Here is a 12608-nt window from a genome sequence, read left to right as displayed (position 1 = left end):
GCCCCTGCTTGAGCAGCTGCTTCTTTTCTTTTTCTTTTTTTTTTGCTGGTGATGCTTGAGCAGCCGCTTGGTCCCAAATGTCATCCTAGGCTGACCCGCCGGCCCCGGGTTGAGGTGCAGCTGCATGAGTCGCCGGTAACCGGCGCTGGTGTTGGCCAGGCCGAAGGGCATGGGGGGCGCGGGGGTAGCCCCCGGGCGGGGCGCAAGGCGACTTTGCCTGCTCGGCGAGGCCAAGCGTCGGGTCGTCGAGGTGGTGACCGCCGCCGGCAACCGGGGTCACGGGCGGGCCCGCCGGTCCCGACGGGCCTTGCTGCACGAGCGGGAATCGAGGCGCCTGCTTGGGACGGACCTCATTCGCCGGCTTCAGGGGCGGGCCACGTCCGCGCTTGGATCGGCTAGCCCGCATGCGGCTGTTGCGAGACGACATTGGCCATGCCGGAGGCTGCTCCGCGCGGCGAGTACGACCCTTAGCTTGCCCGTGCAGGAGCAGAGCTCCGTGTCGCCGTTGTCGCTGTCGCAAGTATACACAGTGCATACGAGGTGGTTGTCGAGGGGGGCGGAGCCCCGACCAAGACCGGCTGGGACTGAAGCTGCTGGGGGCAGGTCCTTGGATGGCGGGCAACCGCTCCGCCGGCCGATCTTGGGCACAAGGGCAGGACCGGCATGGTCGGCCGCTCGCGGGACAAGGGCAGGAGCCGATCGAGCTGGCGCTTCTCCTCCGTGATGACAAGGACTTGACCAACTTGGAGCCGGCCTCCGCGCACTCGACGGACTTTTTGTAGTCCCCGGTTTACGGTGATGACGCCCTTGGGGCCTGCAACTTCAAATAGGCGTAATGTGGGACTGTTATGAACTTGGCCAGCATGGGCCGGCCCAAGAGTGCGTGGTAAGGACTGCTCAGGTCCACCACTTCGAACCAGATTGGTTCGCGACGGAAATCACGCGAGTCGCCGAATAGCACGTCCAGCCGGACCTTGCCAATTGGGGAGGAGGAGAGGACCGGCACGATGCCGTGGAAGGTCGTCCGACTGGGATGTAGTTGCTTCTCCTTGAGGCCCAGCTTGATCATGATGTCGCGGTAGAGAATGTTGATGCTGCTGCCGCCGTCGATAAGCACACGCGTGAAGCAGCAGGTGCACTTTTCGAAGACGAAAGTGGGGTCAAGGACGAGGGCATAACCGCCTGTCGTGGGCATTACGGCCGGGTGGTCATCCCAACTCCATGTGACCGGCTTCCAGGACCAATGCATGGACTGATGAGTGTCGAGGGCGACGGCGTTCACCTCGCGGGATCGCTGGACGCGCTGTAGCCATGCTTACCTCGGTCGGCGGTGCCATCCTGTAACCGCGCACGCCCCGCCGCGGGGGACGGTCTGGTTGTCTGGCCGAGGTGAGCGGGAGCCAGCCCAATGCCTGCCGGCTGCGTCCGACCGGGTCGAGCCTCCCCGCCGTTTCCAGGCTGCTCTGGAGCCGGAAGGCCGGCTGGAGGGCGTGTCAGCCCGAGAAGTGCTTGCCGCCCCGTAGACCTAAAAATCGTTAAATCTCGATGGACCTAGGGGGGGTCATCCACTGACAGCGTTATTTGTCGCAATCTGCGAAGGTGGGAGTGATCTTTCAAACTAATACTCCTAAATTAGTGATTTCTCGTCCCACGCCCGTATCGCTGTTCCTCTCCTGCGCCGCTGGATCTCCTCCTTCCTCCCACTCAGGTGCGTCGCCGGCCCTCTTCCTCCCTCCCTCTCTGCTGCGCCGCCGGCCCTCTCCCTAGCTTCAGCTCGTGCGCGCGGGCCCCTCCCTCGCTCCTCTCCTGCACAGCCTGCCTCTCTCCACATCGTCCCTCTTCCTCCCTCCCTTTCTTGCTGCCTCTCCTGCGCCACCAGCCCTCTCTTCCATGGATCTGCATGGACGGCTTATTCATCTCATCCTCTCTCGATCTGCAGGATACAAGGGGAAAAAGTCAGGGGTCTAGGTGCTACTCCGGCGCGGCGGCACACCCATCTCTCTTCAAGGTACAAATCCCTCTTCCTCTCCCCTGGTATATGCTGCTGTCCAGTACATTTTTTTTGCTCAAATTGCTGTTGTCTAGTACATCTTTTTGTTCAAATTGCTCTTGTCCAGTACATCTTTGCAATATGTGGTGATGTGTAATATTTTTGATAGCATGCATCAATTGTAGATGGTCAAGAAGATGAACAAAAGAAAAAGGATGGCCGGCCCAGCAGTTTGTTTGTAGCTCCGCCACTGCTGAGACCCCTACGTTCCCAGCCACGCCTCGCCCACTCGCGCTGTGTGTGCCTCGGAGATGGACGGCGAGTCATTTTTCGATAGGATGGTTTCCCAGCTTCGGTCGACATCCAAGTGAGGAACACCTCCACATCCCTCAATCCTACTCCCTCCGTTCCAAAATAGATGACCCAATTTTGTACTCACTTTGTACTAAAGTTAGTACAAAGTTGAGTCATCTATTTTGGAACGGAGGGAGTACCTTTTAGTTCTATTTCCGTACATCTTGGCCTGTACGTTTTTCAGCAGAACATATAGATTCCACTTCAGGTGATTTGACCCTTTTTTATTTTGGAAAATAGCATGCTTGCATAGACCGAGTACAGCGAAAGTGGCGTCATTCATCTCATTAATCCCATTTTGGAAGTGATACGTAGTCTCTTTAGCATGCCAAGTATTCCAGTACAACTGGTGATAGATGGTATGCTGAAGAGTGCAAAACTAATAGTAAAATGTTAGTGCTCATGCATTTACACTATTTATATAGTTGAAGAAGTTGAACATGTCATCTTAATCTTAGATGGTGGTTCGTGACTATTTCAATTAGGCAAGATGAATTCTCTAGTCACTTGTAGGCATTCTCTTAGTGTATAATTAATTTATTATTGACAAGACAGCTTTGGATCTATCTAATTCTGTTTTTGTCTTCAGCGTGAACGAACTAAACCTTCCCTTGAGACTTTATTCACCAGTGCGTGCAAGCAGTTTTTGTTTATGAATAGCATTGCTCTAAAGACGGTTATAAAACCTGTAGCTTGTTGCTTGCACTAACTCCGGAAGTCATTGTTTGCACACTGCCTGGCAGGCATTGTTCGCTCTCCCAGCTTTACAAATAGTAGAATTTAACTCATTTCCCGTTTTTGGCTGTATCACTATTTTATTATGTTTGAATCATCTTGTTGTTGAAGGTACTACACTGGATATCCCAAGGATCTAGGGCCATCAAGAATCATACCGTTCACATCAGAGCGTCAGTTTGTGCAGCTATTACATGAAGGACGGCCTGTAGTTGTGGCCTTTACCATTAAGTATGTTAGTCTCATATTTTTTGTTCAGAAACACAAGAATAGTTAAGTTGTCCTATGTCAATAGCTTTGCACATGCTTACAACAGTAATGAAATTGCTTTTGTAGGTGCACTTATACACAGCATCTTGACAAAGTACTGGAGGAAGCTGCTGCTACATTTTATCCTCATATAAAGTTTGTTCGGGTAAGCCACTACTCTTATTACGCCCACAAAAAATATGCCATAAGTATTTTTGGGTCACTTATAAGATGATGAGTTATTTTGAAAACTTCAATGCACTCTGCTTTTTCTGTTCAAATTATCATGGCTCGCTATTATGGAACATTGTAAAGGTTGGTTTGCTGTCTTAACTGCATGTTAAAAATTCAAAACTTGAAGTTAGTCCTATCTTATTTAATTTGTAGACACCTAATATAATACTACCTTTGGCGATGATCGCAAGATTAATCTAATTCAGCATGCATTATAAAGTTCACCAATTTCAGTCTTCTGTTGAGCTTCAGGCACATGTGTGGAAGCTCTTTGTTTTGCGAATGCATCTTTGATGATCTTCTCTAGCCTTTTCTTTCACCTGCAAGAGAAGCAGCTCTATGGGAAGCTTAGATGTGTGAATAGTTGTACTTGTCTTTTCTAAAAAATAGTTGTACTTCTATTATTTTGTCAATTGTAGATATTATGATGTACAAAGATACGATCAATTAGTCACAGGATAGTTTAATTGGCTGCCTGTCAAGTCAGACTTGTCACTTTTGATTTCCTTCTCATTTGGATGCTTTTAACTTGGGTAATATCATGATACACTATGCTTCAAATTTGTGGCTTCTTGCTTCCCATCTATACAAATTACGGCTGCTGCCATCCTGTTTGCCTTTAGTCTCGAACTGATAGGAATTATTATTTTGTTCTATGTTGTCAGGTGGAATGCCCAAAGTATCCTGGGTTTTGCCTCACGAGGCAAAAGACTGAGTATCCATTTCTTGAAGTATTTTACAACCCAGAACAGGTTATGATTGTTTACTTTACCTTACATCGGTTAACGCATGTTGCCACTTCTTTACTTTGAATTATGTGCCACTTACATTTTTGTCAACAATCTTGATTCTTGATCTTGTATTTCTTTTCTTAATCTTTGTGGCTAAAGAATTATAAGTTTCTTAATCCTTATGTGTGCTAATGGCTGGAGAATCGTTAAAGGGTCCAACTTCTTTCTGCATGTTACCTTTAACATTTTGGAAGTCATATGCCCTACTTTGAGGGAAATTTCGAGAACAATTTCTGTATTATGTGCTCTCATGGTCCTCGTAAGAGTGGAAGAATGAAGCACATATTGCATTGCGGTCTGATTTGCATCCATGATTACAACACCACCGCTCCAATATTTGATCTTCTTTTGGGGGAGAGTAGACTAGGTTTTCAGGAAATGTGTGTATTATGTGGCTCAATCTAGAGATTCGTCGTGTTCTTTGTCAGACCAGGGATTAGTGTTTTCATTTGCATCTCATTTCCGTACTGGAGAAGGATCTGCTCTGCTAACTTGCTCAAGTATGGTCGGTTTGTTCTTTGTTGAGCGTGAATGGCGTCGGTGCCGTTTCTAGTTATGATTTGCTTAGCCGTGGTTAATGTGTTCCCATTATTTCATGGCTAGGCATCCGCACCGTTTCCCCGGAATGAATTTGGTTTCAATTTCTTTCTTTCTTTCTTATTTACTTACTCATCGTGTTATCTGCACCTACACATGAATGTGCTTTACTGTCAATTTTATCCCGGTAACAGCATGCTCTGCATTTTTTCAGGCTGCTAACCCAGGTAAGATGGTGGATCCGAGCATCATGAAATACTCCGCAAAAGTCCTACCTGTAAGCAATGCCCTGAAGCGTCCTTTGAAAATATTCATGGATGAGCAATTCATGCATTAGTCACTTGCTTGTCAAGTCTAATGCTGTATAGAGGTTCGGTTCATAGTTTCCAGGTTGAGCTGATGTGATGCTATTTCCTTGTGTTCATGCAGTTCAACTATGACCAGAGCGTGTATGGATTTCGAGAGTATTTTAACAAGTATGGGTTCAAGTATTCCGAAGCAAACTAGGTTTGTCATGGTGAGGCCTAGTTATTGAATTTACTTTCAGCCTGAGTCTGTACTAACAGTGATACTGCATTCTTAAGAATCAGCACCCCCTGCATACTGGCTCTGCCTTGGCAAATGGTTGGAAAAATGGCCAAGCAAGCTGTTAGCTAGGTTTCCAGTATGCTCAAGATTGTAGTAGAATTTCTGGATGTTGCATGTTGTTCTTTGTCGAATCTCTGAACTGCATTTTCAGACTCGCGGCTCACTATCTCATGCGCATTATTGGACGGGCCTGTGTCGGTGCAGAATTTTTTCTCCCTACTCCCTCCGTGCGGACGGACTTAGTTGACACTCAAACGGATGTATCTAGATCAAGAGCAGCAAACTATGTGCTTCTTAATTAGCATTGCTGAGGAGTTTGCAAACTGTGCATTAAGAAGGAACGAACTTTGAATCAGAAAACCTGGTAAAATTAGGCTGCACTTTCTTAGTGTGTAACTGTACCGATCTGTATCCAAGCCGAACGGCAAACAGTTCCTAAAAAAAAAAAAAAAGAAGTTCACGAATGCTGCTCATGCTTGCACAACTGCCTCGCCGTCGCCTTTCTGGGAAAGCATCTCCTTTAACCTTGCCAGCTCCACATCTTTAGCTTCTAACTCCTCTTGCAGAATGGAAACCTAAGGAAGAGTGACCAATCCTACCGTTTCATTTGACCTCTCAACATCATTTCTTAGGCCATCCATGTGTTTGTACAGCCCTGGCAACACAATGAAAAGGTTAAGTAGTAGCTCCATGTTAGCATAATATATATCCATTAACATGGAGCAGAGCAATTTCTGTTCTAGATGACCTAGAAATATCCACCAGCTTTAACAAATTATATACTGTAATAAACAGGTATATATATTGGTTATTTGTCACTCTTTTCACTTGGATGTAATCTTGGGCAGCTCGGAGAACACCGGCGAGTAACTAGGGGTGAACAGTTTGAGCTGCGAGACGTGTAAGATGGGGGTGAATCCCCCTATCCGGAATGGATATGGATAGACGAGGAAGTGCATTTAGGAAATTTTGCTTAATCCTGTAGAAATGGGACTCGAAATACCATTGAACTGTTTATTAATAATTTTGCTCCTCAAACAATTCACTTTTATTTAAGAAATAATTAACATTTTCTATTTAGGCCTTAACAAAAATTTGGTTCAATCTTGTAGAAATAGGGGATCGAAAGATTATCTCCTGTCTCGTTGCCCGCTTGGCAGGGCAGTGCTGGTGAGGTTGAGATCCTCGACTTATCACCTGAATTTGTGGTTTCTGACATGTGGGTCGCACAACAAGCTGCCCCATATCTTACTCACCCTAAAATCATATTACCATTTCGTCGGAGAATATTTTCCACATTGGCCGTGTTCTCAAGGACGCGGGTTATCTGCACCGAGCATCTACATTGACGCCACATCATGCCTACATACATCAAGGAGGCGTGAGACCTCACATCAACTCTGGCAATGGCAGCTCCCACTAGCATAAAATCCTAAAACCCTTTCTGTCCAATGCAATTAAGTTGTACTCTTCTTAGGCTTAAATCATCTTCGACAACTCCACTTTCCACGAAAACTGCCCGTATTGGATGCATTGGTCGTAAAAAAACATTTGATCTTTAAAACTCAAGTCTGCTAGGGAATCACAAGGTCGACGAAAATGTGGGATGTGAGAGAGGAACTTGAGCACTCGTGTAACATGATAATGGAATTCCTCGCCTTCTGCCCGGGCATTGTTCTAGTCAAAGTATAACACAACAATCACACGTATGTAGGTAACACTTTAATGTTGGAAGAAACGCATGCTTGTTTAGCCTTTGGATTTGTATCCATGCCGGTCGTCGAGCCAACACGACACTCAGGGGCTAACTGTGACCTGTGAGTTCTTTATGCCACTCAAAGAAACGCCCCAGGGAAAGCCAGGTTTAGAACAAAAGAATGATGTTTGTACTCTTACTAAGCAACTTACTCCCGAATATACATACAATCAGACATCAGGTCAACACACATATAATCATCACTGCTTCATCAAGCACAATAATAATCTAACAACACCATGATATTACACAGATGAGATGAAACAAATTACTCGTGCCACACGTTTGAAACCCATCACAGCAGGACATGACAAGTACCGAATCCAATGCAAGACCACTACCGACCGCGACATGAGCACGCCGTTGCACCTCACTCACTTCTTGAGCACACTGCGACACAAGAAAATCACATGGAGCAACAGCATTAGAGAGTTCAAACACGGCAGTGTGATTTAAACAAGGTGGATGTGGTAACCATCAAGCAAGCGAGTAGAGAAATACTCCCTCCGTCCGAAAAAGTTTGTCCCTCAAATGGATGTATCTAGCACCAAGTTAGTGCTAAATACATCCATTTGAGGGACAAGCTTTTTCGGACGGAGTGAGTATGAGGTAATACTATATCTTTCATTCATTGGCTGGTCCAAATTCAGGCTAGTTAAAAAGGGAAGGAGAATGTCCACTGGAGTGGTTGCTTGGCAAAGGAAATTACTTACTTGTAAAGGTAGGCAGCGATACCAAGTATGATACAGAGCAGGATAATGTCAACGCAGAAGTTGCGACTGGATCTCATCTGACAACAATCCAAAGAGGAGAAACATGCATGCATGAGCTCACCAATCTACCAAAGCATCAGTCAAGGAAAGTACAGAGAGAAGAGCGAACTTTTACCTGAAGAATGGTCTGCTTTAGCCTCACGTTGGTGTTCTTCAGATCTGCATTGGCTCTATCCACCTGCATTTATCGTTTTATCAGACATTAAGCATTGCCGAGACGCCTATCAGAAGAAATATAAAAAATGACAGTGGCCAGAGAACTGACCTTGTCATCCATTTCATCCATCAAGGGGACTTGCCTATCCAATTCCTGATGATCACAACAATTAGTATGATACACATAATCAGCGTATAACTAGAAAAGAAGCACAGGACGCAACCTCATTCATATCCGATGCCATGTTCTTCAGAGTTGCCAGCCCTTCACCAATAACATCCAAACCTTCATCCTGCAGAATATCATTGCAAAAACCAGGTCTGGTTAGTATCCAGTGGAAGCACAAAACAAAAACATTATATTGGTGAATCAAAACTTTACCTGCTTCATTCTACGCATCTCATATTCCTGACGAAATTTATTTGATTCTTCAGTCCCCTTAAAGTACTCATCATCAAAGTTTCCATCTGTGTGTGTCATGGTAAGAGAAAACTAAAAGGTTCAGCTCGTGACCCTCAAGAGGATAAGAGTAAATTTAAGAAGGGCATCTAACAGGCCATGCCAGAGATGATGAGGAAACAGACACAATGTACATTGCTCAACTAACTTTATGCATGGTGGAATGCATGTTCAATTCAAATTTATAATGCCAACATATTTTGTCCATCTAATGCTAATACAGAAAGCAGAGTTGTGTGCTAAAACAATGAAGGAACATGTGCACATGGAAATTGAAATTGGCCTAATTTGGCACAGAACAATGTTAACCTTAAGATGAGGATACACTCACAGCAACTAGATGAACATTTATATGAAACAACAAGATTAATTTTAGAATCCCTCAAAAAGGAGAACCATTTTTTACACCAGCATGATAAATTATGAATTAAGCTAATGCACACAAAATGAAGCTGCTTAGTGTAGATCTGAACATGCAATGCACAAGGGGAAAAGGGAACTTGGCCAGATCATTCCGAAGCCAATGCATAACGATGACTTAGGTGATACCATAAATAATGATCACTAACCAGAAGTAGAGTCGAACTTGACGCCTCCACCAGGACGGGATCCTGAGGCTCCCCAACCTCCATTTTTCTTTGTCGCACTAGAACTACCATCCGGTATTGATTGAATTCTATCAGGTAAGGCGGCAACCAGATCACTACGGGTCGCAAGTTCCTCCCTTGTGAGCCCTTTGACCTGTTACAACAAATGCAGAAAATGGTCAGATTTTTTCTCTAAGGAAAACACAAAAAATTTGCGTCTCAATGCAGAACAACATCAGAACTGATATTGCCAAATTCTAAATGGATTGTTTATCCAAAAATAATTAAATCAAATGGGCAAAGTAAATGCTATCCTATCCAAACTATGCAGAACAAAAAATTGAATAATATGGAGGCAGGTGCTAGAAGAAATTGAAAGTAGAAAAAACAAGTATAAAAGTAAAACCACGACCACATAGTTTGCTTAGTACTCAACTGCTCATGCATATCCTCTCATATATTAGCGCAGAGATATGCATGACCAAGGAAAGCATGTTACCAAACTCAATATGCTGCTAATATGCATACCAAGTCAATACTCAATGGCACTTAAATGCTAAGTTGAACAAAAAAAAAGGATGGGACAAGGTAAGGAGTACTTAAGCTCCAAGACAACAGCAGCAAAAGATTGAATTGCTTGATACCAAAAATAGCACGAAAGGTTTACGTGTTGACGAGTCGTTCCGAGGTTGAGACTCATATACTAATCGTGAATAATCGACACTAGTCGACACTGAAGTTGCGTCTCATAGACTAGTCGACACTGAAGTGTAGCCGGCACTGGAGTTGCGACTCATAGACTAGTCTTGACTGGTCCTTTGACTCATAATCCATGTTAGCACATCTGCTTATGTATACTAGATAGCTATGCATTTGAAAGAAAAGGCAAGCAGCAGAAGATAATGGTGAGACCCCATATGGTTTACGCTGGTTTTATGCAAAAGAACTGGGCATTGATGTAAATAATCCTATACACCATCTATGCCAACAGCCAAATGGAAGTACATTGCAACATATAAGACACTCAATTTCTCCTACATATGCTTTTGTTAGAATTGGAGCTGTATAATCAGCACATAAAGATCGCTCTACAAATCCTATGAAATCACAAACATATTTCCGAGCAAACTCCGCAGAAAAGATACTAGTCCCACCGATCGTAAACTCCACGAGGTGACCCAGCAAATCACCTCATTGACACGGAAATTACTTCATTGTTATCCCGTTGACATCCAACAACCGCCGCACATCCTAAATTTAGGCGGTCTCTCAAGGTCGCTACTGCTAGTAAAGACGGACATGGCGAGTCCTAGCGGTCAAAGGAGAAGCAGATCTAGCGGGGCGGTGAGAAGATGTGCGGAGACGATCGGACGAACCTTCTTGAGCGCGAGGCGCTGCAGCTTGGGCAGGTCCTCCTCGAGGAGCTTGGCCTTGGCGCGGCGGATCTCGGCGTTGAGCGCGACGACCGTGGCGCGGTTCTTCTCCTGCCTCGCCGCCTCCGCTTTCTGCAGCAGCAGCAACAAACCGGTGAGATTCAGATCGCCGCGAGGGGCAGCGCGCGCCCGGCGGAGGGAGAGCGGGGGGAGGGAGAGTAGGCGCGGGGTACCTCGACGCACTGGGAGATCTCGGCGTCGACGGAGCCGTAGAGGCGGGCGAAGGGGTCCTCGCCGGCGACGTTGGCGCCGTTGAGCTTCTCGGCGTCGTACTTGTCGTACTTCTGGCAGATGGCGTCCACCCGCGTGAGGATGTCGATCACCGTCATCGCCGCGGCCCGGTCTCCGCCCGCTCCGACGAGATCGAGGGGAGGATCGGCGAGGAAGCAACCGCTGGGTAGCTGCCGGCCGGTGGTGAACAGACCGAAGGGGGAGGAGGTCAGAACTGGACGGGGAAAGGGAGGCGACGAGACAGCCTTGCCGTGGTCGGCCAGAGAGTGGGTGGGTCGCACAGCCTGGCCGTGGCGGGCCGGTGGCGGCTATGCCGGGCGGGCCTAGGCTAGGCTGGCTCGGTTTGGGTTGGGCTCGGCCCGCTTGGGCCGAGTGGGTAGCATAGGTCGGTTTTTTTATTAGTTGTTAAAAGAAGGTCTTTTTTTTTTGAATTTTTTGTTTCTCACTGTGCCGAACGTTAGCCGCCATGGCTTGACTTCATGTTTTTTTCTCGGTTTTAAAAACTTTATTTACTTCGTGTCCTTCTAAGTCAGAGTGTTCTCAATGTCAAATGGAAGTCAGAGTCTTCTCTCTGTATAAAAACTGGAACTTCTGTTATTTCCTTGGAGTGAGTTTAACGTCATGTCATCTACTCTACCTACAAGGAAAACTATATTCCATTTCATGTGTCATCTCTAGAGAGTAAGGAGCATGTCTTGAGTTACGAGTTTTAATTGTTAATCACGGGACGGGAGGGAGCGAGCAGGCATGAAGGGGCACCCACTCACTCGCGTAAGAGCAAAACAAAGACTATGTTGCGATATGGCGGCTGAATTCAGTTGCCAACAATGGAGCTTTATCATCATCGGTGTTGATGGAGACGAGTGTGTGGTTTTCAAAATTTAGGGTGAGGCCAGTGCTCGCGGCAAAAGAGTCTCAGAGGGCCTTTAACTTGGCGAACTAGGCAATGTTAGCATGAAGGACGATCAACATGTCAGCGGTGTACCAAACGAGAGGACCGCGACATGCAAGGCCGGGCCAATAAAATTAAGGGTGTGGTGCCAAACTCTAAAAGGCTCACCTCACTAGAAAAGTAGACCTATAGTAGTATATAGGCTATAATGTGTTACTTAGCAATATTATATATCAAGAATCGGACCCATCCATTGAAAAATACGGGCAGTAAGCAATCTTTCGATCAATCAATCAAAAAAAAAACTTCAACTACCTTTCTAGATGAAATATTAGTACACAAACAACACATGAATTATGGCATGAATTGAAATAGAAGAACCTGGAGGATTAAGTTTGGCGTGTGATCCCTTTGCTGACTTTGCCATTGGACCACCCTGCTGCTAAATGTGGCTACAAGTATTCCCCTTGCCCTTGGACACCTAGATCTCCCTTCTCTCTCAAAGTTTATGGAGAATAAGACTACGAGAAGATTATGGAATCAAATTGAACAAAGAAAATAGATAAACCTAGGGATTATAGAAAGAGCATTTTACCTAACATTGAAAGTTGAGGAAAAATTTGTTGGGAATTAGTAAATCGCGATCTCCTACTCCCTTAATTGAGGAAGAGGAAAGAGGAAAGAGATCCGACATCCATCATTTGCTAATTGAGGAAAACGAAAGAGATGATAGAGGACTCGAGGAGGCACAACGTTTCGCTCGGCTCGCTGTAGACGTCGTAAATCGGTTGTCGGCCTTCTGTTGTCGTTGTTGGGTGATTTATTTCAGCTTTTTCATTGAG

At 45.7% G+C, this 12608-nt stretch overlaps 2 protein-coding genes across 4 annotated transcripts; one reads left to right on the top strand and one right to left on the bottom strand.

Annotated features, from left to right (window-relative positions):
• Positions 1-1571: 1571 nt before the first annotated feature.
• On the top strand, positions 1572-5622 carry LOC123144491 (uncharacterized). Of its 3 annotated transcripts, none has more exons than XM_044563662.1 (8): positions 1572-1708; positions 1940-2008; positions 2176-2357; positions 3191-3310; positions 3416-3494; positions 4228-4314; positions 5105-5167; positions 5320-5622. In XM_044563662.1, the coding sequence occupies exons 3-8, from the start codon at positions 2302-2304 to the stop codon at positions 5395-5397; spliced, it is 483 nt and encodes a 160-aa protein (XP_044419597.1). In that variant the 5' UTR covers positions 1572-1708; positions 1940-2008; positions 2176-2301; the 3' UTR covers positions 5398-5622. The 3 variants fall into 3 exon arrangements, with proteins under 3 accessions (XP_044419597.1, XP_044419602.1, XP_044419599.1); XM_044563667.1 differs by having other exon boundaries at positions 1626-1708; positions 2160-2357; XM_044563664.1 differs by lacking the exon at positions 1572-1708 and having other exon boundaries at positions 1715-2008.
• A 1719-nt stretch (positions 5623-7341) lies between these two features.
• Positions 7342-11019, bottom strand: LOC123144463 (syntaxin-71; the record flags this gene model as incomplete). Its single annotated transcript, XM_044563617.1, is given in 9 exon segments — positions 7342-7624; positions 7948-8024; positions 8123-8185; positions 8273-8317; positions 8388-8456; positions 8546-8631; positions 9193-9364; positions 10587-10715; positions 10817-11019. Coding segments are annotated over 9 exon segments (813 nt in total). The 3' UTR covers positions 7342-7608.
• Between the last annotated feature and the right edge of the window lie 1589 nt (positions 11020-12608).

Source organism: Triticum aestivum, chromosome 1B (assembly GCF_018294505.1).
Source record: "Triticum aestivum cultivar Chinese Spring chromosome 1B, IWGSC CS RefSeq v2.1, whole genome shotgun sequence".
Classification (NCBI taxonomy): Eukaryota; Viridiplantae; Streptophyta; class Magnoliopsida; order Poales; family Poaceae; genus Triticum; species Triticum aestivum.
Note: the sequence above shows the minus strand (reverse complement) of the source record. Positions and strands in the feature narration are given on the sequence as shown.